The sequence below is a fragment of the Rousettus aegyptiacus genome, unplaced genomic scaffold (genome assembly GCF_014176215.1).
Source record: "Rousettus aegyptiacus isolate mRouAeg1 unplaced genomic scaffold, mRouAeg1.p scaffold_m13_p_12, whole genome shotgun sequence".
NCBI lineage: Eukaryota > Metazoa > Chordata > Mammalia > Chiroptera > Pteropodidae > Rousettus > Rousettus aegyptiacus.
In genome coordinates this window covers 1,925,516-1,948,641 of record NW_023416287.1, presented here as the reverse complement: position 1 = coordinate 1,948,641, position 23,126 = coordinate 1,925,516, and the positions used below count along the sequence as shown (strand labels likewise).

The window sequence follows — 23,126 nt, the reverse complement described above, 5'->3', positions numbered from 1 at the left end:
CCGGCGAGCCTCCGCCCCGCCCCTCGTGACGCGGCCCGCGCGAGGGCTCCCGCCGGCCGGAGCGCAGCCCCGGAGCTCCCCTCCCGCGCCCCGGCCGCAGCGCGCCGCAGTCCGGCCTCCCAGCCCCGGCGCGGGTCAGGAAGGCCGGCGGCCTCGTCACGTGTCCTCCGCGATCGCGAACCAGGTCTGATCAATTTCTGTCTGCGTCTGCCAGGCCCCTGCGCCTATCGATCGTAGATCTGCGTCTGCACAAATGGAGGACCGGGAAAATGCATGCTGCCGGTCCTTGGATTTCTGGGCTACGGCGGGCAGCTGGGGAGGTGGCGGGGGCAAAAACTGGCCTTTGCAACAGTTGATCCCCAGGCTCATTTTAAGCCTCTAGGTTGGCCGGCTCTCTGGACCTATGCATTGCAACTTGGACCCTCGGCCGGACCCGGGGAGCTGCGCTGCGTCTGGAGGAGAAGCGGCTGGTCCACATTTCCCACAGTGCTTTGCGGCCCGGGACCGCCAGCCAATTCCCGGGGGTTGGGGAGCGGCGGTGCTGCATCTGTCAGTCCCTCGGCGCCACGCCAGAGAGGGAGATGTGGGAACGCGAGTTGATACCCAGTGATGAATTATGCATATGCAGCTGCCCTCAATCCGCCTCTGGCGCTTGGGAAGCATTTTTGTAGCTCGAATCTCAGACTTTCAGCCCTGCCGCGGTGCACGCCTGGACCATCAGGGAACGCGCGCTTGTTTTCTGCATCCTCAGGGCCCTGCTGGCTGCTTGCCTCATTTCACTCAGTAGCTGTGCTCAGGAAATGCCAGAGCCTACGGTGAAATGAAGTGAAAAGAGGGAACTTCACTTTCTAGGGGGCAGTTGGGGGCCAAGCATTCTAGAGGGTTCCTTTTTACTGTCCAGACGGACAGAGCAGAAAGAAAAACAAACGAATGAAAGAGGCTTGGTAAAGAACATTCTCTGTATCTAAAATGAGTCAAGCCGGCGGATTGTGGTGTGATTCATTAACTGTGAGAGCCCATATGGGATTCTTATTACCGTCACATGTAAACCGACCAGAAAGGCATGCATGCTTACTGTGAAAAGTAATACGGCTATGCTTCAGGAAGAAAATAAGAATCCGTAATCCCTCCCCTCTCATTTTGTAGAGGGAGGGGTTATCACCAAGAAAGAAGCGCTCACTCTGGAATCTGGCACTTTCAGTGGGCCACTCAGGGCAAGAGGGCGTAGCAGCAGAGTCAACACAATGTCACAAAGAGAGGAGATGACATATGTGTTAATACCCGGAGAATCTTTGAGTGGATTGATGTGCTAACGAAGTCAGGAGAATTGAAAGCTTGCCTAATGGAGCACCTGACCTTAATTAGCCTCACACATTTCTTCACCGTGTTGTTTCCAAGGAGATTGCGAGGGGAGGGGCATATGAATCCATTTGGAGCGTGCATTCTAGTGTATCTTGCATCTAATATCCACTATGAAAAACAAGCAAGCAAAAAAATTTTTTTTAAGTAAACATAAGGCAGTATCTCCCATCCTACCAATATTTTAATACTATGCGAATATTTAAAAACAAACAAGGGGAAACCAGCCCACGGCTGGATGTAGCAGTCAATGCTCACTGACAGTGCTGGTGCTGGCACCACATACACTGAAATTGGACCCATACAGAGAAGATTAGCATGGTCCTGGGCACGAATCACAGGCAAATCTGCAAATGTGCGGAGCAATCCGTATTTTTAGAAACAAACTCATAGATACAGAAAACAAACCGATGGTTGCCAGATGGGAGGGAGGTGGGGGAATGGGTAAAAGAGGTGAAAGAGATTAAGAAGTACAAGTTGCCAGTTATAAAATTAGTCACAGGGATGTAAAGTGCAGCATAGGGAATTCGGTCAACAATACTGTAATGACCGTGTGAGGTGACAGATGGCTGCTAGACTTATCACGGTGATCGCTTCGGAAGGTTCATGAAAGTCCAATCGCTATGTCGTACACCTGAAGCTAATATAATATTGTATGTCAGCTATACTTAAAAAGCGAATCAAAAAAAAAATACTTACTGACAGGCCTGTTGCTTCTAGTTCCGGTGGTGAGAAGTCCTTTCCAAATATAAGAGGAATAAAGAAGCCACTTCCCCAGCTGTCATCATCCCCCGACAGATTGAGCAAGAATATTTCAAGCACTACAGAAAAGGTGATGTGAACTTGGACGGGGAATCTTAGTTGCATGTGCTGTTTCGTTAGTTTGTTTCTCGTGTGTGTTCACGGTATTTATTACTGCATGTCTGTTTTTTAGACAGTCCATCATACCATAGATGATGATCAGCCATGTGAGTTTTTCAAGAAGGGGAATAGGGTGAATGAATCTCATCATAAAAGCAGGTAGTTTTCATATAATTTCTTTGTCTTGTAAAATTATGTTTTCTCAGTCTTCCACAGTGAATCTGTGTGGTTGGAAAAATATAATATCTGTGAATAACAAATTCGTACTATTTTTTTTATCTAGCAGAAATGAGTGGGCAAGTGGTTTTAAACATTTCTAGTTGGTAAAAGTTCCAGAGGTCATAATTCTGACACTATTAGCAGAATCTATAATTTTGGGTCAGCTCCTTACTCACCTTTTTATTAGTTTCCTTTTATATAAAAAGGATACTGATAATAATTTCTATGGATGCACACTAGAAGTGAACAAAAGTTATACATTCTAAATAAAGACAATTTCTTCATCCATTTCTTCATTTATTAGATATTTATTGATCACGTTATGCTATTGGCAATGATTTAATATCCTCCATATTTATGAATTAAGAGGTAACAAATTTTCAAGTAATTGCTTAGTGTGGCAGAAACCTCCGGACCAATGAACCTCGGAGGTTTCTAAAAAGCGTGTTTACCACCCATTTCTTCTACCCCATCTGATTTACATTACTGAGAAGTATTATAATCTTAGTAACATGCTGTGTCCTTGACAAATAAACCAAAAAGAAAATATCTTCAACTCAGGTATGAGATCCTGCCTCAGAATAAATCAGGTGCTAGATGCGCATGGTTTTTGGTATTTCTGGTTACCTGCCACTCTCGAGATGAACCGTTTCTTCTCTCCCACTGTCATAAGACCCCGTATGGGTCTCTCCTTTGGAACACAGCGTCCTGAGAGTGTTTCCTATCTGAACACACTTTAACGAGCTTCTGGTTTAAGGCAGAGGTTGTACACACTACACCTTTTCATATTGAGATGTTAGTTGGTTCACACCACGAGTTAGTGATTAAGTTCCATAAAACTTGCATTTTACATCTTGTTTACATCTGATTTAAAACAGGCATCCCAAAGAAAGCACCAGGTTTTACTCCCCGGTGCCGTCCAACACGGCTCTGGGCAGCAGAGCAGATGGAGGGTTCTCTGGCCGTTTCTTTCCCAACTAACGGTTATCAAAGTACACACAGTAGGCCTAATGTGATAGCGTAGGCACTTTAAGAAAAGTCGATGTTTTTATTAAGTGCTGATATTTGATATAAAGTAGAATCCATGCATTACAAAATGTTTCTTAGAGCATTGCGCGGAAGATGGTTCTGGAAGCTGTCCTTAGATCCGCTTGCGCTGTGAGGAGTTTGGAGGCCTTAGATATCTAAGGCCTAGGAGTAGATGAAACGTGCCCGGTTGTTTTTGTCCTTTTGTTTAATCGCAAACGGACCCGTTTTTTGTCGTTGGTACTAAGACTCGCAGTTTTATTTCTCACAGCGGCATGATTGCGGGTCCGTCTTGGAATAAAGCGCAACGTTTGAAGAATTCTTCGGGAAAAAGACAGAGCAAACCCCAAGAACGGCACGTTTCTTCCCAGCCGACAGGCAGCCCCGCAGGTGTGCCCCAGGCGGCGGGGGGCGAGCGTGAAGGACGCATGGCCCCGGAAGGACCGGCCGAGAGGAGTCCCCTGGGTCCCGCGTGTCAGGGGGCCTCGGGGAACGAGCTGTTCCTCGCCTTTCAGTCCCTGAGGATTATTAAAGAGGACGCCGACGAGGACAGCGCCAGCGACCTCTCTGACTCCGAACGCGTCCCCATGTCGCCTTCCCCGCTCAGCCCTCCGGACCTCCGGCTCCGAGCGGAAGAAATCGACCCGGTTCACTTCGACGCGCCGCCGGGCCGGGGCCACGCGCGGCCCGAGGCGTCCTACCCCGACTTCCTCCCCGCGCCGTTCAGCTCCTGGGACCTGCGCGACATGGCGCTGCTGCTGCACGCGGAGCAGCGGCCGGCGGCCGTGCCGCGCGCGGGCGGGCCGCTGGGGCGCTTCGTGGACAGGCTGGTTCAGCTCGAGTGGCTGCAGATGCGCACCGTGCAGGGCGAGCGCGCCAAGGCGGCCAAGGCGGCCAAGGCCAAGGCGCCCGCGGCGGCCGCCAAGAGCCCCGGGAGGGGCCAGCCCGTGGCTGGGGCGGCGTCCCGGGCCCCCCAGGGCGCCGCACCCAAGCCGGGCCCTGCTCGGAAGAGAGGCTGTCCCCGCGAGGACGGCCGCGCGCCCGGGCCCGCCTTCCAGACGCCGCCCGGGCCCCTGCACGTGCTGAGCTCTCAGAAGCAAACCCTGGACCCCAGGGCAGAGGATAAGAAAAAGAAAGCCGCCAGCGGGGGTGGCCGGCCGCGCGGGGACCCGAGTGACGCCGACGCCGGCCCCCAGATCGAGAGCAGCGGGAACATCCGCGCCCTCAAGCACTCGGCGATGATTCTGGACGCCGTGGACTCCCGCAAGGCCCCCAAAACCCAAGCACACGCAAATCTTAAGAAAAAGGGAAATGCGAGTAACTGTGGCCACTCCCCCCTCTCCAGCGAGAAAAAACTCAGAACAAACGGAGGCAAGCAGAGCGCACGTAAATTCAAATGACATCCGAAATGACGGATCGCGGTGACCTGCAGATGCCTAGATATCAGAGGTCCTTCGAAAGTGACCGCCCCGGGAATTTTAAGGGACCGTGTGACGACTGCCATCCGAGCAGTTGGTCGGGTCTTCGGTCTGCCCCTCCCCCGTGCGGGTGTTCAGAACAAGGCGTCTTACAGCAAGCCTTTCCCCGTATGGACAGGCTTGAGCAGAGGTCAGGCCTTTGGATAACAACCACGTCCCTGCCGTATAAGGGCAGGAAATGACAACGCCCAGGGAGGAGTCGCCCAAGCTGCGACGCGGGCCGTGGGGACCAGGCTTGTCCCCACGTTCACCGTTCACAACTGGACAGAACAGTGTGCGCTGCTGCAGACGGCGGGATGAGCCCCAACGTCGGCTGCAGTCGGGGCCCTGGGCGTCTGTGCCGTGAACGGCTCAGCCGGGAGGCTGCGGCGCGCGCCCCTCGGGGAAGCCTGTGCTGGTCTTCAAGGCAGGGGCACTCGATTGAGCCAAGTCATTTATCAGAAGCTGCTTCCTCTTTAGAGACCACAGAATCTAGAACTTTCACACAGTTCCTCTGACATGAGTTTTCTTAAAAAGCATCTTACATTTAGAGCTGGTGATAAAGCGCCTTTTAGAGTTTCTAGGTGAGGGGTCTATAAGGCACAGACTGGGGAGCCACCGAGTATACCCGTCACGATGTCCCTGGTGTGGGACCTGGATCCTGCTGTGTGGAGTCGAAATGATGGTTCAGTGGGCAAGAGCAGGCATGTGCGTCTGACCGGGCAGCGGGGAGAGGACACAGCTCAGCAGGCAGGTTCTCTGCAGGATGTCTCCTCTGCATCCGGCCCTGCCCCCTGGGCTCCTGGTTCCAGAAACGCTTCCCATTCCCCTGCCCTTAAGTGACACCTAAGTCCTCCTGTGCTTGTGCCCTGAGGTTGCTCTGGATGTCACCGAATATCTCCAAAACCTTCGTTTGACCACTTCTTGCTATATAGTAAGTTTTAACGGCTGGCTAATTTTATCCCTTTAAACTTTTTTTTTTTTTTTTTACATACACATTTCTATTTTGGGACAAATGAAAAACTTGGCACTTTTCATTTGAAAATGTGTAATAGCTTGCAGACTTTTCACTCAGCAGCCGAGGTCATCCAAGGCACTCGCTGGGTTAACAGCCTAAGGATACCTTTCTAATTAAAGTTACGGCCAAAGTTTTATAAATATTAGGATCCCATTTTAAAATCTGATTTTAACCATATTAAACAACATGTAAAGTGTTTGATGATGGTCTCTTTCTTCCGAGACTGTATTTCCAGATTTTACAGACTCGCGCTCACATGCTCCGCCTCTCGCCCACTGGAGAGCGCATGCTCTCACAGGGAGGCCTTACCCCGTCTCCTTCGGGCGGAGGTGTGGCTCTGCTGGGCACCGCCTCCACAGTGCTAATCACGCCGTACCTTTTGTATTGAGTGTCTGCATTATGTTTTGAAAACATAGTGTCACTCTTACTTTTCCTTCCTGAGCGTCCCGAGCGCCCCCGTGTGTCCCCCGCCCCGGCCCTGCGCCTGGTGAGCGCTGGTGGGTTATTCCTTTACCCAGGACTGGCACCTCACTCATGATTCTCTCTCTGCCAGGCTTCGATGCAGCTCGTTAGACGGTTCAGGGCCACAGATCTCGGTAAGCACCTTACACGCACGTGTGTCCTGACAGTCACACAGAAGGGTCACGCCGAGGCGCTGCCGCCCCCAGCGATGCCGCCGTGCGGGCATCCCCGAGGCCCGGCAGAGCAAGGCTGGCATGGATCTCATCCTGGTGGGTCTGAGACAGCATGTTAGAAACATAGTGAAGCCTCAGGGGTAATGTTTGTTCCTTGCTCTGTGAATCGAAGCCGGTTGCCTAATTTGAGGGATAGTCATAATGTCACATGATTGGGATTTTAAAAGCCTGGAAAAGCGACTTTACTTGCTTCCTTTTTTTGCCTCAGGTCGATGGTTTGTTTTAACCAGTATTATTGCGATAGGATCAGAGCTTCTAACGAATAGCGTAGGTTCATTGCAGAAGATAAGCACAATTTCCATTTCATGACTTCTGATAATGTATGTAACACATCTTAGTGCACTAAATGCCGTAGATACAAATCTTGCCATTTTCCAGTAGATGACATTGCAAGGCTGAGTCACGAACTCATTCGGTTCATCAAGGCTAAGCCACTGAGTGTCCTGCCGATCAAGTGCCAAGAGTCATTGTGTTTCTAAGAAGTGCCTCTCAATTCTGGGGAGCCGTTTATATACACGTTGCAGTTAAACCAATTCGAACAACCCAAAGTAAAAAAAAAAAAAGAAAAAAAAAAGCTTAGAGAATGTTAGAAGAAACTACTTCAGACTTAGAATTGGTGGGTGGGAAAAGTTTAAAAATGTACAAAAACGAACTACGAAAATACATCAATATTATCTACAATTGTTTAGGTTTAGACTATTTCTCAAAACTTTCATTGACTAAACTGACCGAAGTTTTGTAACTAACCTGAATGGGGTGGGACCGATGGCCTGGAGCCACCAAAAGATGGGGGAGAAGCTTTCCTTGGCCTTGTGACAGCCAATGCCTGGAAGGAAGATGGTTTGTAGTGGCCCTTAGCCCTGTTAATTTCCAGAAAGCTAAGATTTTCTATCTTACTTGTTGTAAACATGGCCTATTTCCTCTTCCTTTGTGTTCATTTACTTGAGTCGTTACACAAAATGATAAAGCTCTTGCAGCACTGTATTTCAAGGTAACAGAGAAGCAGTATTCGTTACTTATTCACGTACGTGTACAGAGCACGGTTCAGAATGGCCCGAAAACATTCGGCATGCTCATTTGCTGTTACAATAATTAGTGTATGCTGGTTTTGTACATAATAAAACACATACATGCGAGTCTTTGCGAATCTGGATTTCTCCTTCTTTGAGATCAGTTCAACACTGGACAAATACTGCCTGGGTTTTTCTGGTGTGGTTCAGCTTTGCGTTTTATGCAGTTCTCTCCCAGGGTCTGTCTTCTTTCTCCCTGGTTATTTCAAAGAACAGCCGAGGAGGAAATCCTGTTCCAACTCCTCCCTTAAGACGAAGCATCACTCATGACAGCATTTCTGGAGAAGCGTTGCCGGATGTACGTTTCTTGGGTCCGTCTTTCTTTCATTCCCCCCTTGGGATGTTGAGTGGTTAGGGAAGCAGGATGGAAATTCAATAAAATTTAAAAACGTGACATAAGTAACTCACCCGAACTGGAAGTGGGTACCATCTTTTCCCACGAAGCCACCCGGCTGGGATGTGGCAGTGTGAGCGGCTACGCCTTCAAACGTTCTGAAAGACCCTTTGCTTCTCTTTCTAACTTTGCTTCTGACAATGAGGCACCTTCTTCTGAGCCTACCAAATAGTGACAGCAGAAAAATTTTGGGAGTGTTAAACAAAATTTAACCGAGTATGTATTAAAGGGCTTTTTGGCTCTCATTCAGTGATTGTGAATCAGGTGGCATCCCAATCAGATGGGGGCAGGACAAGGACCGTACACTGGAAAAAGCGGGTTGATTGCTGCTAGGTCAGTTTCCCCTGCGGGAGGGCAGGGGCCAATCGGGCAGGTGACCTCGCTAGGTGACCTGGCCACTCTTGACTAACTGGTGTAAGACTGCATTTCTCAGGGAGCAGAAACTGTAAGTCTTGGTTTGGTTGTGGGGCTTAGCCTAGGTGACTCTATTTTGGGCCTGTTGTCATGTTTTTAACTGGGTTTTAAAAATAATATCCTGGTAGTCTGAAAATTAACCGCGTTGGAGGTATTCAATCATTGGTTTGTATAGAAAGAGGGAGATTGTTTTTGGATGTTGCTGTTTGATTATTCGGGGGGTGGTGGCTAAGCTCTTTCAGATAGTGCTGAATTTGTGCCGTAGGTACCGTCTAGTCGAAGGACAAAGCTTGCAGTGGCATCAAAAAGAAATGGGAGAGAAAGAGGCCGCCTTCAGATACGAAGCGAGCTCTTTACTTTGCGTCACTCCACCTTCGGAGAATTAAACGGTTTGTCCAACGCCGAGAGGTCCTTCGCGGTCTCCTCTTCCATTCACCAATCACCCCCGTATCGTTGTTAAAAGTGAGACAGAAGCATATTAAACATTTTAAGTTTCTTTGAGCAAAAATTGATTCAGATTGGGCAGCACCTAACCAAAAGTGGTTAGGAGCGTTCTTTAGACAGGAGCTAGCGTGAGGATTTTCCAGAGGAGACGCAGAAGCAAGGAAACCATCTGTTTGGCCACAACTTGGTGGCTGTCAGTGCCGGCCACTAAGTGGGGCCAGGTCAGCTGAATGGCCTCCTAGCTCGATCACTGTGACGTCATAAAACGCCACATCCGCACAGAACAGTGCTCAACAGAGCAATACAAATCATTAGTTTATAAAAATACAGAGACCTTGCTTAGAAGAGTACGATTCGAATATTCCCGTCCTCGGCAATGTGCTATTTAAGGAATTAACCGTCATCACACTGGAAAAGGCACACGACATTTTTAAAATGTGGGACGGTCAGGAATAAAACCGTCCTCATTCGAATGGTATTTTGCAGGAAACGAATGCTGGTGTGTACCTTCAGACTGTATTCAGCTTGCACAGTTCTACGTCGTGCCACGCAAAGTGGGAGCCGACCGAAGCCCCACACACCTGCCGACGGAGAAGGGGTTCGGGACGTGCCCCCCAAACACGTCACTCAGGCACAGCGCCTATTTCGAGTTGAAGACACTCGAAACATAGCAAACCCAGGAAAATCGCTCTTACCTTTCTTCTTTTCCTTGAAAGCAGATGAAATTCCTATCTATACGACAGGCGCCCTCCCCGCACCAGGAAGAAAGGGCCATTCTCATCATCCGGGCCGAGACGCGGAGACCAAGGGGACTCTCCCCGCATCTCGTCTGTTGGAACAGTCCTCGCCTTGCTCCGGCCTCTGCACGGTCGCCTCTTCGCTCACCCTGCTCACGAGAGCCGGCGAGTGCCACCGTTCCGTCCGGGCTTCATCCCGTGCCAAAGCTCCGCTGTCACGCCGAGCTTGTCGTTGATCTATCGCCGTGCTCTGCATCTGTCTACCCGTCTGACGTCACCCTAGTTCTCAGGTCCAGCCAAGCAGAACCCTAGGAAGGTGAAGGGGAGCGGAGTGTGCCCACTCCCAAATATGCCTCTTCGGCCTGAGGATTCTTCTAGGCTGATTATTTTTAAGAAACAAAACACAGGAGAAGCTCTGACAACCGAGTGAAAGTCACGCTTTTGCCAGAGGCATTTCCGTTTGCGAGGGGCTCCCCGTCCCTGCACCCGGAGGGGGTGCCGGGTCCCTGGAAACTCTTCCCGACTCTGACGCCCCGGGCGTGGACTCGGATCTGCGGAGGAGCACCCTCCCTTACCGCTCCCCTCTGGGCCCCTCCCACGACTGGCCCCGCAGCCCACCATCTCCCCTTGTCCTCCGCTGAGATGGTGTTGGAGGCGGTGGCTCGGGCCATTTCGGGAAGTCACAGTTTTCCTAGGTCTCTCCCACGTACACAGGAAGCACACCTGTTTATTAAAGGTCTGTTTGTTCTCCTGTTCCTGTCTTTTATTACGGGGGTCAGGGGCTCAGGGGGACTCAGCCAAGAACCTAGACGAGTAGAAGGGAAATGACTTTTTCTCTCCTATGAGGGTAAAGGGAAAAGCTTGGCAACCCTGCAGAACCGAAGTCCGCCTCTTCACCAGATCCTCGGTGGCTAAAATTTGAGAACCCGGCTTTTCAGCACTTACATGTCTGCACCTTCGAACGGACCGCTCCGACCGCCCTGGTCTCCCCACTGACAAACATCTCTGCCTCATCACCGTGTTCTCTCCAGGGCTGAATGGCGTCTGGCCGGGGACCACACCCTTAGCTTCCAGAACCAGTGGCTCCGATGGGCAGTTCTGGCCTCTGAGAGTCTGTGCTACGGTGGACGCTGGGAGTCCGGGTTTGTGAGGACGTGTTTACCCGTGAACTGCTCTTCCATTCACACTCTTTAATTTGAAATTCCAGGTGTCGGAAGCTCAGTGTGCCTTCAGGAGGCCCTTTCACCCACTTTGGTATTTGGACCAGGATCAGAGGGGTCACCGCTACCTGTCACCAAGCTTTCCCTCTAAACCCATCTCTCTCAAGCTGTCCGGCTTAATAAAGTCAGGAGAGAGAAAAGGAAGCTTTGCGGTTTTCCTCTGTTGTGAATGTTCTAAATGTTGGAATGAAATACTTTTTTCCCATAGGCATCAATGAGCAGAGTCAGGAGGTTTTGGTTAGAAATAAATGGCCAAGTTTACGCAAGGGTCCTGAGCTCTGCCGGTGAGAACACACTGCCAGGTGATGCCCAGGGCGTCTAAAGAAAAGAGAAAGTTGAGCATCCTCAGAGCACAAATGACACTCTCCTGAGGACTCAGCCTGGGTTCATAGCCTCGGGAGCCTCCCAGCCGGTGGCCTTCCAGGTGCTGAAGTCTCAGGGCGCCTGGACAGGCGGACACCTCCCCCCAAGCTCATCCTCCTTTCTTAAGTCCTTCAAAGGGTTAGTTATCTGTAGGGATTTTATGTCTCCAGGTACTGACTCACAACTGAAAAATTCGAGTTTACATTTCCAGGCTAAAGCAAAATAAAACCATTTCCCAGCGTGGCCCTGCACTTCAGGTCAGCTTGGCTGTACGAGAAATCGCGGTCGCTTGGGCGCCCGCTTACACCCAAGGGGAGGAGGCTGAGTTTAGATAATGAGCTGCAGTTCCTGCCTTCCTTGTAATCAAGTAACTTTTATCTCACAAGCTTATCACATTTCTTCATTCATGAGCTTCCACTGAGCTGGCCGCTGCCACCTGGTGGCCTCAAGGCATTACTGCACTTCTGAGGACACAGGGACACTGGTCTATTATCCCTGGAATCCCAGATCCTTAGAGCAGAACAGGGAACCCTGACGTCCTCTAGTTCAGACTCACCTAAGACGGGAGGCGGGTGGGGCCCAGAGTCGCCAGCTGAGTGACTCGCAGCCTCACTGAGGAGGACACTGGCTTCTTGCTCCGTTACTTTTAAATGTCTGAGGGTGTTGAAAGTTTGGCTGTTTTTGTTTTTTTTAAAATAAAGATGGCAAATATCGTAAAATGCCAGTTTCCACCATATCACAGCAAACGTGAAAGTGGGACCCGTATGTTCCCAGCCTCCCCCGAACCCCGGATCTCTGGGACCCAGTCCGCCGCACCTCCCGCTCGACACTGTCGCCCCGGCACCGCGGCAGCACTGGGGGGGTTCGCGTGACGTCCGCTCCCCCCCAGACATCCAGACAGTTCAGCTCACCCGATCTACAAACTCTGAATTAGTGACTCCAGCTTAAAGTTTTCAGTAGACTACGGTGGAATAAAAAGTATCCACTTTGAAAACAAGCACAAAGTTACAAACTCAGTAATTATTATTCTGTTTCTCTGTGCACAGAAAATAACTGAAGACCTTAAAATCGCATTTCTTACTCTTTTTGGTAATGAGCTGTTCATTGGGACTAAGACAGTGAACTATTCAAATGACAGTCTTCAGCAGCATCTCGCGGAGCTGCGGACTAAGACAGGAACTGCCCCTTCATTTCATCCGCTAAAGGCCTATTGACTGTTTTCAGCAAGGTATTGTGATACGAGGTTATCTGTCAAGGTCATCAGGGTGAACAGGTCTCAGGTGTTGTTTTAAACTTGACCTTGCAGAATCCCGACTGGTCCTTTTTTTTTCGGAATTCTAACACAGAGTTGGTTCAGACGCTGCCCTCCCCTCCCCCACAGGAAGTCTCTGCCTCATCTCTCCTCCTTCCTACTTTCATCCCAAACACGAAAGACACACTCGCCTAAGCTTAAAAGGGATTTTGGCCGAGAAAGTCTGTAAACCCCAGAGCCCGAAGACAGCTCTGGGGAGTGTGAGTGTGCCCGACGCAAGCTGTGTGAGTGTGCCCGACGCCGCCCGGCTGTGTCCTTGAAAATGACGAGGACGCGAAGTCATTATGTGTCTTTCACCATGATTAAAACATGGAAGGACCATAAGGAGGCTGTATCAGAAAGTCTACACACCTGAAGGCTTCTTGAAAATCAGAAGATCTGAGCACACGGAGCCTACGCCCTCACGGGGGACAGTCGGATGGGGCTCGGGTCACCCGGAATGCCACGGCCCCCGCCAGGCTCATCGTCTCCCGCACTCCGGGGCCGCCGTCACCTCCAGCTCTGAGGACGGTGCTGGGAACGGGGCCCCACGGTCTCTGTTACCTTCCTAACCTTGGTGGACCCTGAGCTGCGTGTTGAGTGACTAAGTCCCCTACAGCACTGACCTTCTACGATTCCTAGAAAAAAACATTTTAAAATAATTCATATTTTTGCAATGTTTATAAAAATAGTGTATGCCTACTATTAAAAAAAAAAACCTACAGGGAGTTTCAAGATGCAGCAGTTCAGAGTGTAAATGCCCAAGAGTCCGGGGGACCCTGCGGGTTCGTGTTCCAGACGCGCCCCACCCTTCCTGTGTCGGGGACCCTTTCTGCTTCCCCGTCGGTGGGGCCAGCGACGTGCCTGCATCTCAGGGTTGCTGTATAGACTGAGTGGGTTGGGGGAGGTAAGGCACACGCTGGCTGGCTCGCCCCAGGCTCTTTCCAAACGTTAGCCGCATGGCTGTCACCCCGCTGCCCCCGGGTGGGTGACCGAGCCCGACAGGCCGGCCAGTACGTGTTCTTCCGGGTACTTCTCTGCATGCTCCAGCAGGTCGGGCTCGCAGCCCACGCGGACTGCAGGCCGCCCTCCCCGCCGCGCCCGTCTCCGTGGTGGTCTGCGCGGCCCCTGAAAGCTGCCGAGGCCCCTCGTGTGTGAGCGGGGCCCCGGCTCACGATTCCTCCCTCGCGGACGGGCCTTCGCGCGGCTCCGATGTTTCGCTGTGAGAAGCCGGCTTGCCCTGCGTTCCTCGCGCCGGCATCTTTGTACATCCGCCCGTTTCCTCAGGACAAACCCTCAGCTGAGCAGCGCTGGGGTCGGTTCTTTAAAAACGCCCTGGAGTCTTCGCCTCGACGTTTTGTGCACACGGTGGTTTATGCTCTTCCCTTTTTTTCCCATTACTTCTCCTTCCAGCTCTTCGACAATGTGCCTGATATCACGTTGCTAGTGTATTTCGTCAGAGGGCCTCGTGTGGACAAACCCAGAGGCCGGTTTGCTCTCTAGAGAAGGTTGTGAGGGCGGAAAAATATACATTCACTGTCCTGTTGATGGAGAGGAAACACCATCTTTTATGGCCCCTAAAATCTGATCTATTCTGAGCAGGGATTCGCTGTGAAGCTCCAGCAGGAACAGCGTCTTGTGAGCATGGTTTGAGCCGTCCGTGTGGCAGGTTCTGGGAGGTCGATGCTGTGCACCGTGCCGAGCGAGAAGTGTGCCCGGAGTGCAGAGGTTAATTTCATAATCTTCTTTCAGAGACGGGCTTGGGCTCTGTGATGATTTCCTCCGTCTACGTGAAGTGCTGCGCACTCTCCTGCCCACCTCCAGGGCCCCGGCATGACCAGGGCATCTGATGGCACTTGGGGACCGAGCCATGGGACGTTTATCGAATGGGCTGGTCCGGCTTTCCTTGAGTCACAGAGGAAAGCCACGGAGGGCGGGGGTGTATGCAGACCCCAACTCCCCCAGGACAACTTCTAAGAGCGATGAGACCCCATCTTAGTCACCGCCGCGACCTCGGGGTCCAGAACGGGGCTCGTCGTGGCTGAGCGAGCGCGTGAGCAGAGCAGAGTGCAGTCTCCGCCCTCTGGGGTGCCGTGGGTTGAGTGGGTTCCGGTCCACACCCCTGGTGCCTGTGCACGTGACCTTACATGGACGCAGGGTCTCTGCGGGTGTGATCAGGTTGAGACGTGTTATATTGGGTCAGGGTGAGTCCGAATCCAGGGACCTGTGTCCTCATCAAGGGGGCACTTCGGACACAGAGAAAGGCACCGTGAAGCCGGGCACAGGGACTGATGTGTCTCTAGCCCAGGGGCGCCGAGGGCTGCTGGGAGCCGCCACGGCCTGCGAGGGCGGCCTGGGGCTGACCGTCGCTCAGAGCCCCGCGGAGGAGCCAGCCTGCTGACCTCTTGCTTTCGGTCCTGCCCCCCAGACTGTGAAAGAGCATCCCCTCTGTGGTAAGCCGCCCGGTCCGCAGCGCCTCGTTCGGCAGTAGCAGAAACTGTGTGAGGAAGACGCGACTCAGGCTGAGGAGGACGGTGGCCCTGACAGGTGGGCCCGGCACGGTGCCGCAGGGACAAACCGAGCCTCCGAGTTTCGCCATCTGCTGTGAGAACACGGCCCTCATCATTGGTTTCCAGCTGTCCGTAAAGACCGGATGCCATCGAAAATTAAGTTAACTTAATGTCATGCCAGAAAAGACATTTCTAGTGTCATTGCTTTACTCGAGGGTGGTGGAGTCACCAGAACCAGCTGAAACACTTAAAAGCTCTGTCTGCAAGGTGGTGGTGGGGGGGGGGTCAGGGCTGGGGGAGACCACCTTCTAGTTAATTCCGTAAACCTACGAGAAGCCGTGAGAACAGTTGAGAACTGAAGATTTAGGACGGAGTTGGAAAGGGAAAAGGTCTTTTTTCTCTGTGAGAATCTCATCTACTTATATCAAAAACATGCTCGATTCGCAGGGTGCAAATACACTCAAGGAAATCCACCGTTTCATAGCCCTCGAAATAATTTTATTGTCGGTCTTTCTCGCCACACAGCCGTCTCTGCCCGCGTGCAGCACGGAAGTGAGGCGGTGCCGTGTGCGGCATTTGCTTCCGTGTGATCGTTTGGGTCTATGGTTACGGATCTTGCCCGTGCAACGTCAAACGGCCCCGTGCCAATCCATCACGTCGGCTCACTACGGCTTGTTCACCCCAGGACAGAAATCTTAACGCAAAGCTAAAACCCTTTCCACGGCAGAAAAGGCTCACGCCGGTTCCTTTCTCAGTGCGGTGCTGAGTCCCCAGTCTGAATGTCCTGCCAAAGAGGAGCCCGTGGGCCTGTTGGGCACGTTCCAGAGCCAAAGGTCTCAGACGCAGCATTTAAGATAATAAATGGAGTGCGAGATAACAGACATAAGACAAACGCGCAGTCTCCGTTTTTAAGGGCGAGGCGCGCAGCTGGCAGAGTAGCCGAGCCGGAACCAGGGTGACGGGGAGCCCCGCGGCGCCGGCGCACTCGGAAGGCTGGCGGCCTGTGCGGCAATGGTGTGCGAGGAAGCCGATTCGCTCGCAGAAACATTTAAAAGTGTATGTTAGTGTCGCCGGGGCAGCCAGTCAGCAGCAGCATCCTTGTCCTGCAGGAAGAGAGGAGACCGCGGAGCCGGGGTGGCCTCAGGGCCCCGGCCAGCATCTCGGGGGCCCCGGCCAGCATCTCGGGACGCCCGCCGTGCAGGATGCAGCCGGTTTGCAGGGACAGAGGCCCCAGGGGGCGTGCACGGCGAGGTGCGGGCGCGGAGGACAGGGGTGGAGACAGGCCGCCTGGAGCTGTCCGGGTCCCGGATCGCCGCGGGGGGAGGCCGCCTGCTGTGGGCGGTGTGGCCGCGCAGGCGAGCGCGTGGGCGCTGGACGGACTGGCCGACAGTGTGGTCGAGTCCGCACCCGGCTGCGCGCGAGCCCGGCCGCTCTGCCTCTGGGAGCCGGACAGCCGCGGAGCCTCTCGGCGGCGCTTTACGAGCCGGTGCTTTACGAGCGGGGACTTTAAAACGTCAATGGGCTTTACTCTTCAGAGCCATTTCAGGTTCACGGAAAGCGCAGTGGGACGGACGGCGGCGCCCGACGCCCCTCACCCCCCCCCACCCCACCCCCCCCCCCCCCGGTCGTGAGCGTCTTGCGTTCGCGCGGTCCGTCTGCGCCGGCGACGAGCCGATGCCAGGCGTGGTGGACGGTGTGTTGGGGTCACTCCTGGTGCGTGTGACGACAGGGACCCGCCTCGTCGCGTCGCACGGAGCGGCCCGCCGCCCCGAAGCCCCACGCCGCCCCCTCCGCCGAGCCCTTGGCGGCCGCGGGTCCTTCTCGCCGTCCCCACCCACGCTCCCGCCCTCCGGGTCGCCCTGCGGCCGGAACCACGCGGCCGGCGCCGCCCGGACCGGCTTCGCCCACGCGGCCGCGCGCACCGACGTCTCCTGCGGTCTGTTCGCCGCCGAGCGCCGCCCGTCGTGGAAGGCGCGGTGCACGGTTTGTCCACCGCCTGCCGAAGGACATCTTGGGTGGTCGTCGTGTGTTGGACCAGGGGTGGAGCTACCTTGAACGCGCTTCCTCCTCGACCGTCGGGCCCGACTCGCGATGTCGCACCGACGCGGACGCCGAGACCGGGGGCGGCTGGAGAAGCCGCGCTCACGCCGGTCAGCGTCCTCGCCTTCCACGCCGCTGGCCTTCGGGATGGAAAGGTCTTTATCGTGGGGGGCGGGAGGCCACCCAGCATCTCGCGGGATGCTGAGCGGCAGCCCTGACCCCTCCCCGGCGGATGCCAGCGGTGCCCCTGTTGGGACGGCCACGAACGTCTGCAGATATCGTCGCGTGGCCCTTGGGGGCAGTGAGGCCCCCGGGTGGGAAGTCTGGTCCTGAGCTTTTCCCCGCCCCGTTCAGGCCTCTGGGACAGGGACGATGAGCAGGTGGGCTCTGGCCTGGCCCCTCTGAGTCGCCTGATTTACCTCTCGGGGTTCCACGCAGGATTTCAACGCTAGGAGACCCCCGGGCTTGGAGGAGGCGTGGAGACTCACTGCTCCAGATCAGTCTGGACGTGCTGCACCGTAAGACACGCAGGGCCGCTGAGAGGGAAAATCGAAGACACTCGGGCTCTGGTTCCTTTTTTTTTTTTTTTTTACTTATGTTTCTTAAAGGAAAATGCCCACTGTGTTTGTGTTTCCCTGTCCCCCTCCCCCACACACCCCACAAGGAACACACACCCCCTCGCACACACTCACACACTCACACACCCACTTACACACACACTCACACACCCACGTACACACACACTCACACACTCATCGGTTCCCAGGGGCGGGGAGGGAGTTTCATCTTTCTCATTCACAGCCCCTAAAACAGAATCTGGCACATAAACAAATGCTATAAATAATTTTAAAAGGTGTCATTTAAATTTTACTTAACATTGTATAAACCGAAGTCGAAATGTTTTCGGTGAAAGCGCCTCATTAAAACAGTACAGAATAGCTGAAAAGCCCTGTGTGCGATGTTCGAGCTCCGGTTTCCACGCCCGCCCCGGCTTGGTGAAAGGCTGTGCTCTCAAGAGCCAGGCTGGAGAAAAAAAGCCCTGGTGTTTGGACGCGCTCATCTGGAGAGGTGATCTTGTCACCAAAAGTATTAAATAGCGATCTAGTTTAAAGACCCGTGTGTGTCGGGAAAACGATCACCTTAATCTAAGCAGCCCTGAGAGCTCTATTTTAGGAGAAGAGCTCGGGTGTCCAGGCAGCGCCCGGTAGCCTCCGTGCTGTTATTTTTAAAATTCTTAGAAAAACAGGGCATCGCGTGCGGCCGAAGAGCACTCTTTAAGCCACTGGGCCGTGGGCTCCGGCCGCGCAGAGGGGGCGAGGGGCTTGCTGCCGCCACTGCTCCTGCTGCTGGGCCCGGCAGAGGCTCGCGCCCCTTGCGATCGGGCTCAACGGCTTCATGCTGCCTGTCTCCCTCCCTGGGAGACGATGGCCGCCTCCCTCAGGGTGGAAGTCAGGGGCCCTCCCCAAGGCCTCGGCGCGGGGCGCGGGCTGCGTCTCCTGGTCCCAGACGGTGACCGGCCGTTCCCCGCGGCGTGGGGAGCACAGTTCACCGTCTCCGGCGGCGACGACAAGGGGCGTTTTCACGTTCTGATTGACCCTGAGGCCCCTGAAGAGGCTGTAAATGTCCCGAAGGAACAGCCGCAGGACGGGAGCCCCGGCTGGGTGACGGCGGCGCACACGCGGGGTCAGAGTGCGCGGGGTCAGAGTGCCTGGGGCGCCCGCGAGCGGGCAGCTGCGTCACGGCTCCCCCCGCCAAAGTCACACCGACGTTAAACATCGTTTCCGATACGACTTTAAATACTTCGACGTTTAACGTGTTTGGACAAAAAACAGATGTGCATCAACCCTCGACTGTTTTCTTCTGATGCGATAAAATGTTTAAAACATTTTCTCCAACCCGAAGAGTCCATTCTTCTCCCCCTGAATCTAGAACAGATCAGAACAGTCGTGCGGGCCTGTGCCCAGCGGGGAGCAGGCCCTGTGCGGGGCTGGGTCCTGCGTTCTCGCCTGGGCGGCCTGACCGGCTCCGGGGACCCTGGAGTGACCGGCGCCTCTGGCACAGTGCCGGGAGCCAACGGGGGGATCCGGTTCCAAGGCAGGCCTGAGCCAGGGGGTCGGCGGTGGGGCCCGAGCTCCTGCCTGCCAGCGTGACAGATTCCCCCAGACCACGATGGTCCCCGCCAAGCGTGAGCTGCAAGGCTCGGGGGACGCGCCACACCAGGCGCCCGTGGCCGAGTTTCCCACCCAGCCCTGCCTGCCGGCCCTTTCAAGCCGCTGACCGCGCCGCACCCCGAGCGGCTACAATCATTAATATGCATATTTCCTTCGGGTCCCTTGATTTTTCTTTTTTTCTTTTTTTTTTTTTGCGGCAGGTTGTCACATTAATGTTTCATTAGATTATGGTTTTTGTTGCATTTTTCATTACCCTTTGATGGATGGTGGCTCTTTTTAACCAGGAGAGGGAGCAGAAAGAAAAAAAAACTATAAATGACTGGAAAATGAGCCGACGACCGTCTCTTGATCATTATCAAAGACAACGTAAATAATAAATGAGGTGCAGGAGCCTCGAGCTGCTGAGCCGCCTCTGCCTGGGGGCTGCGGGGGCCATGAGGCTCCCCGGGGCCGCGGCCTGCGGGTTAAGGGACCGCGGGGCTCCAAGTCCGCACCGCGGAAAAGAAGGGTCGCCCTCCCGCGGGGGAGGGGGGGCGGCCTCGGAAGCCCCAGACCGAGCCTGCCGGTAGCCAAGGCCAAGGACCCGCCGGCCGCGCGTCACCAGCGAAGTCGATGGCGCCGGAACTCGGGCGGGAATTCCTAAGGCTACGGATCCAGACGGAAAAGCCGGCCGGATGCAGAGAGAGGAGAGGGACCTGGCAGGCTTTCCCTGCCGCTCGGGCGTGACAGCCCCGGCCACGCCCCCCCCCATTCCTGTCTCCGTGAAGGGCTCTGGCATCCATATGGGCACTGCCTTGTTCTGTTCGGGGGCCTGGACGCCCCCTGATCAAGATGGCCTGCGAGATCATGTCGCTGCTTCCCGCCTCCGTGGGGAACCGGGGAGCTCTTAGAAGACGAATCCAGCCTCCCCACGTCTGAGCCCCACAGCGAGCACCTGCTGAGCGACGGGTGGGTGAGTTGGTGCACACAGCCCGGCCCAACCACCACGACCCTGAGGACGTCACCGCGACCTCAGAGACAGCGGCGGCCTGTAGGACTACGAGGCTGTCCCTTGACCACAAGCAACGAGAAACTCCCCGCCGGTCACCACGAAAGCGCCCCTCCCCCACAAGTCACCTCCGTTCAGAGGCCAGGGGCCTTTCCCGGAGCCCGGGCGGAGTCGGGGCGGCAGAGGCGCGTGCGCCTGGGGCCTGCCCACCCCTGCTCGCTGCTCTGTTTCTGGCGTCGCAAATGCTCCTCTTCCCGCGTCCCGCGGGGGTCGGGTGTCGGGCGCGGGTCAGGGCGCCCGCCCTCCCTGGGACCGCAGTCGGCTAGCGACGGCTCAGCAGGTTCTCACAGAACCCGGTTCCCCCTGGGTCGGGTGATGGCTCGGACTTCCAAGAGCACCCTCCAGGAGGTGTGGGAAGGCAAAAGGCCTGGTCCATCCTTCAAAATTGAAGACATAATCTAACCCGCACGTATTATGTGAGTAAAAGCATTTAGTAGCCTTTAATGACTAAATTCCAATTAGAGTTTACCTTTAAACAAAACCACCAGCTTTAATTAATGTCTTACTTGTCCACTTACTGCTAGTATACAATCTTTTTAAAATCTTGAAAAATTTTAAATAGCAGGGCACGTGCCCTGTAAATAGTCAGTTTTTTTGTCCGAGTAATAGGAAAGAGGCTGGCAAAGCAAAATTTTAACTGCTTTCAGGGCACTTTGATGTATATATTGGAGATCTAAAAGTCTACGGCCAAATTCTAAAAACTTCATATGATTAATGAGCGTAATTTTCTGTGTGTGCCCTCTGGCGCCCGAGGATAAACCAATGAAGTATTATATTAAATGACACTTTAGCTGACTCAGGGTTCAAACCTTTCCTTTCTTTATGAAGAAGCCGAGAAAATATTTACTGGAAAGAGCCCTCAGGCATTTGTCCGTAGTTACTTCACTCATCATCGAGTGCTCTGGGCCGCTGGGAAAGGACCGCCGCCACCTCCCGAGGCCTGGGACGTCCGTCTGTCTGACTCGTGCGCGTGCGGAACGGCTCTCCCAAGGCCAGGATGCTTCCGACAGAAGCCTGGGACATTTTCTGGGTAATTCGGGATAAAAGTCATTGTTTAAAAAGCATACTTTTTTGAATCTAAATTGTCGGCAGAAATTAGGAGGTGGTCTTTAGACATTCCTGGACCCGAGGCAGGCCACGGTGGCAGGTCTGGCCCGCCATCTGTTGTTGTAAATAAAGCTTTATTGGCACGTGGCCATGCTCGTGTATTTTTTATGCGCCATCTACGACGGCTCTGGGCTGCCGCTGCAGAGTTGAGTAGTCATGACAGAGACCATATGTTCCCACAAAGCCGAACACGCTTCCTTTCTGGCTCTTTACAGAAAAAATAGAGTGCCGTTCCTCGTTTAAGGTGCTCTTATGAGAAACTCCCCATTGTAGCAAACGTATCGATGCATCCATGCCCCGCATTAAAAACAAATATTTTGCCATTCGGCTTTGGAAAAGCTTCGAGTCTGTTTGCTTTTGGCTGTGGGTAGCTCATTTCTTGCCCGGCCAGTTGTGGAGTCTGGGTGGCCGTGCGTTTTTGTGAATTCTCGCATTACGAGACTTTCTCCAATGAATTGCTTTCAAAAGTACTGGATGAAAAAGAATGCCAAACTGATTAACGAGGAGAACGAAATGTTACGTTTCGCAGATACTTAATTAGGGTCTTATTAATTTTGACGTCGCTGTGTGTTTTGGAGCCGAGGGGCACGGTCCTTGGGGTGACGCCTCCTGCTGGCGGGTTTGTGACGCGCACCTGGCGCGAGATCCGGCAGCCTGCCCCTCCGGGTGCCTGTCTCGATGACCTGCGATCACCTTCCCCAACTGACAGCTGCAGGGAACCTCGTGGTGTGGCTGGTTCTCCCTACAAGTGCGTCCCCAAGTCCATCTACACGCCGAAGAAGAATTCCGTTAGAAACGCCAGCGCCGGGATGCTCTGGCGAACACGTAGCCTCCAGTGGAACTTACTCATGAACTGAACCCGGTCTGGCTACGGCACGGAAAAGGGCGCCGAAACCGAAATAGTAAATGTTTTCAGGAAACCGTGACTTTATTAAGAGCACGAGCCTCTGAATGCCTGAGCGGCCGCCAGGCGGCCGCAGCCTCGTGAGTTAAAGGAACTTCGTGTTGCGGCGACGTTGGTCTCCATTTGCGTCAGCGACCCCGTTGGCTTGGCGGAGCGTTTCGCCGGAGGCCTCCGTTTTGCTTGCTTTCACGGTTTACTGACCGCGGAGGCTGCGCGCGGTTATCGGTTTCCCATGAAACGCTAACCGGGGAACCTCGTTTTGCATGCCGCGGAGCAGGCGAAGCAGGCCCCTCGAAGATGATGCGCGGGCCGAAGACCCCAAACCGCATCCAGCCCGCGACTCCGACACGTGTGCGTCAGAGGCCGCGAACCACGCCTGACGTGGAGAGGAAGGAGGGGCACGAGGAACCCGGGCGGCCCGTAAACGGCGAAGACGGCCTTTACCCTTCCCAGCACGGGGATTCCGGTGCAGAAACGCGACGTGAGCTGGAGGCCGTGGCGCCTGCGAGCTGTCTCGGGACCTGTTACTTCTCCTTTCTCAACAAAAGACCCGGATTCCCGGCCATCCAGACACAAGCGATGCCTCCCCTCCTCCCTTGCAGCCAGGTGTGGCCACGTGACCACCTTACGGCCGATGGGAGGCGACTTCCAGGAAGCGTCCTTGACGGGTGGGGATGTGGCCGTCTCACACCCCTCTTCTTCTGCCAGCCGGGGTGACACTGTGGTGCCCGGTGACAGGACGGCCAGCCCGGGCGTCGCCATCGAGCCGATGCGCCGT

At 54.3% G+C, this 23,126-nt stretch overlaps 1 protein-coding gene across 4 annotated transcripts; it reads left to right on the top strand.

Moving 5' to 3' along the window:
* The first annotated feature begins 48 nt into the window (after window positions 1-48).
* FAM217B (family with sequence similarity 217 member B) lies at window positions 49-7,782 on the top strand. 4 transcript variants are annotated; one of them, XM_036229224.1, is made up of 4 exons: window positions 49-184; window positions 2,080-2,191; window positions 2,298-2,379; window positions 3,737-7,782. In XM_036229224.1, the coding sequence occupies exon 4, from the start codon at window positions 3,741-3,743 to the stop codon at window positions 4,863-4,865; it is 1,125 nt and encodes a 374-aa protein (XP_036085117.1). In that variant the 5' UTR covers window positions 49-184; window positions 2,080-2,191; window positions 2,298-2,379; window positions 3,737-3,740; the 3' UTR covers window positions 4,866-7,782. The 4 variants fall into 4 exon arrangements, with proteins under 4 accessions (XP_036085117.1, XP_036085116.1, XP_015987177.2 ...); XM_036229223.1 differs by having other exon boundaries at window positions 55-184; window positions 2,294-2,379; XM_016131691.2 differs by lacking the exon at window positions 49-184 and adding an exon at window positions 781-944 and having other exon boundaries at window positions 2,294-2,379.
* The last annotated feature ends 15,344 nt before the right edge of the window (window positions 7,783-23,126 follow it).

Bases quoted from the DNA above. Each gene is read 5' to 3' on its own strand.
- FAM217B (XM_036229222.1), top strand. From the start codon at position 2,015: ATGTCAGCTATACTTAAAAAGCGAATCAAAAAAAAAATACTTACTGAC. The intron at 2,192-2,293 runs GTGATGTGAACT...TCTGTTTTTTAG, and splicing joins TTTCAAGCACTACAGAAAAG to ACAGTCCATCATACCATAGA. The intron at 2,380-3,736 runs GTAGTTTTCATA...TATTTCTCACAG, and splicing joins GAATCTCATCATAAAAGCAG to CGGCATGATTGCGGGTCCGT.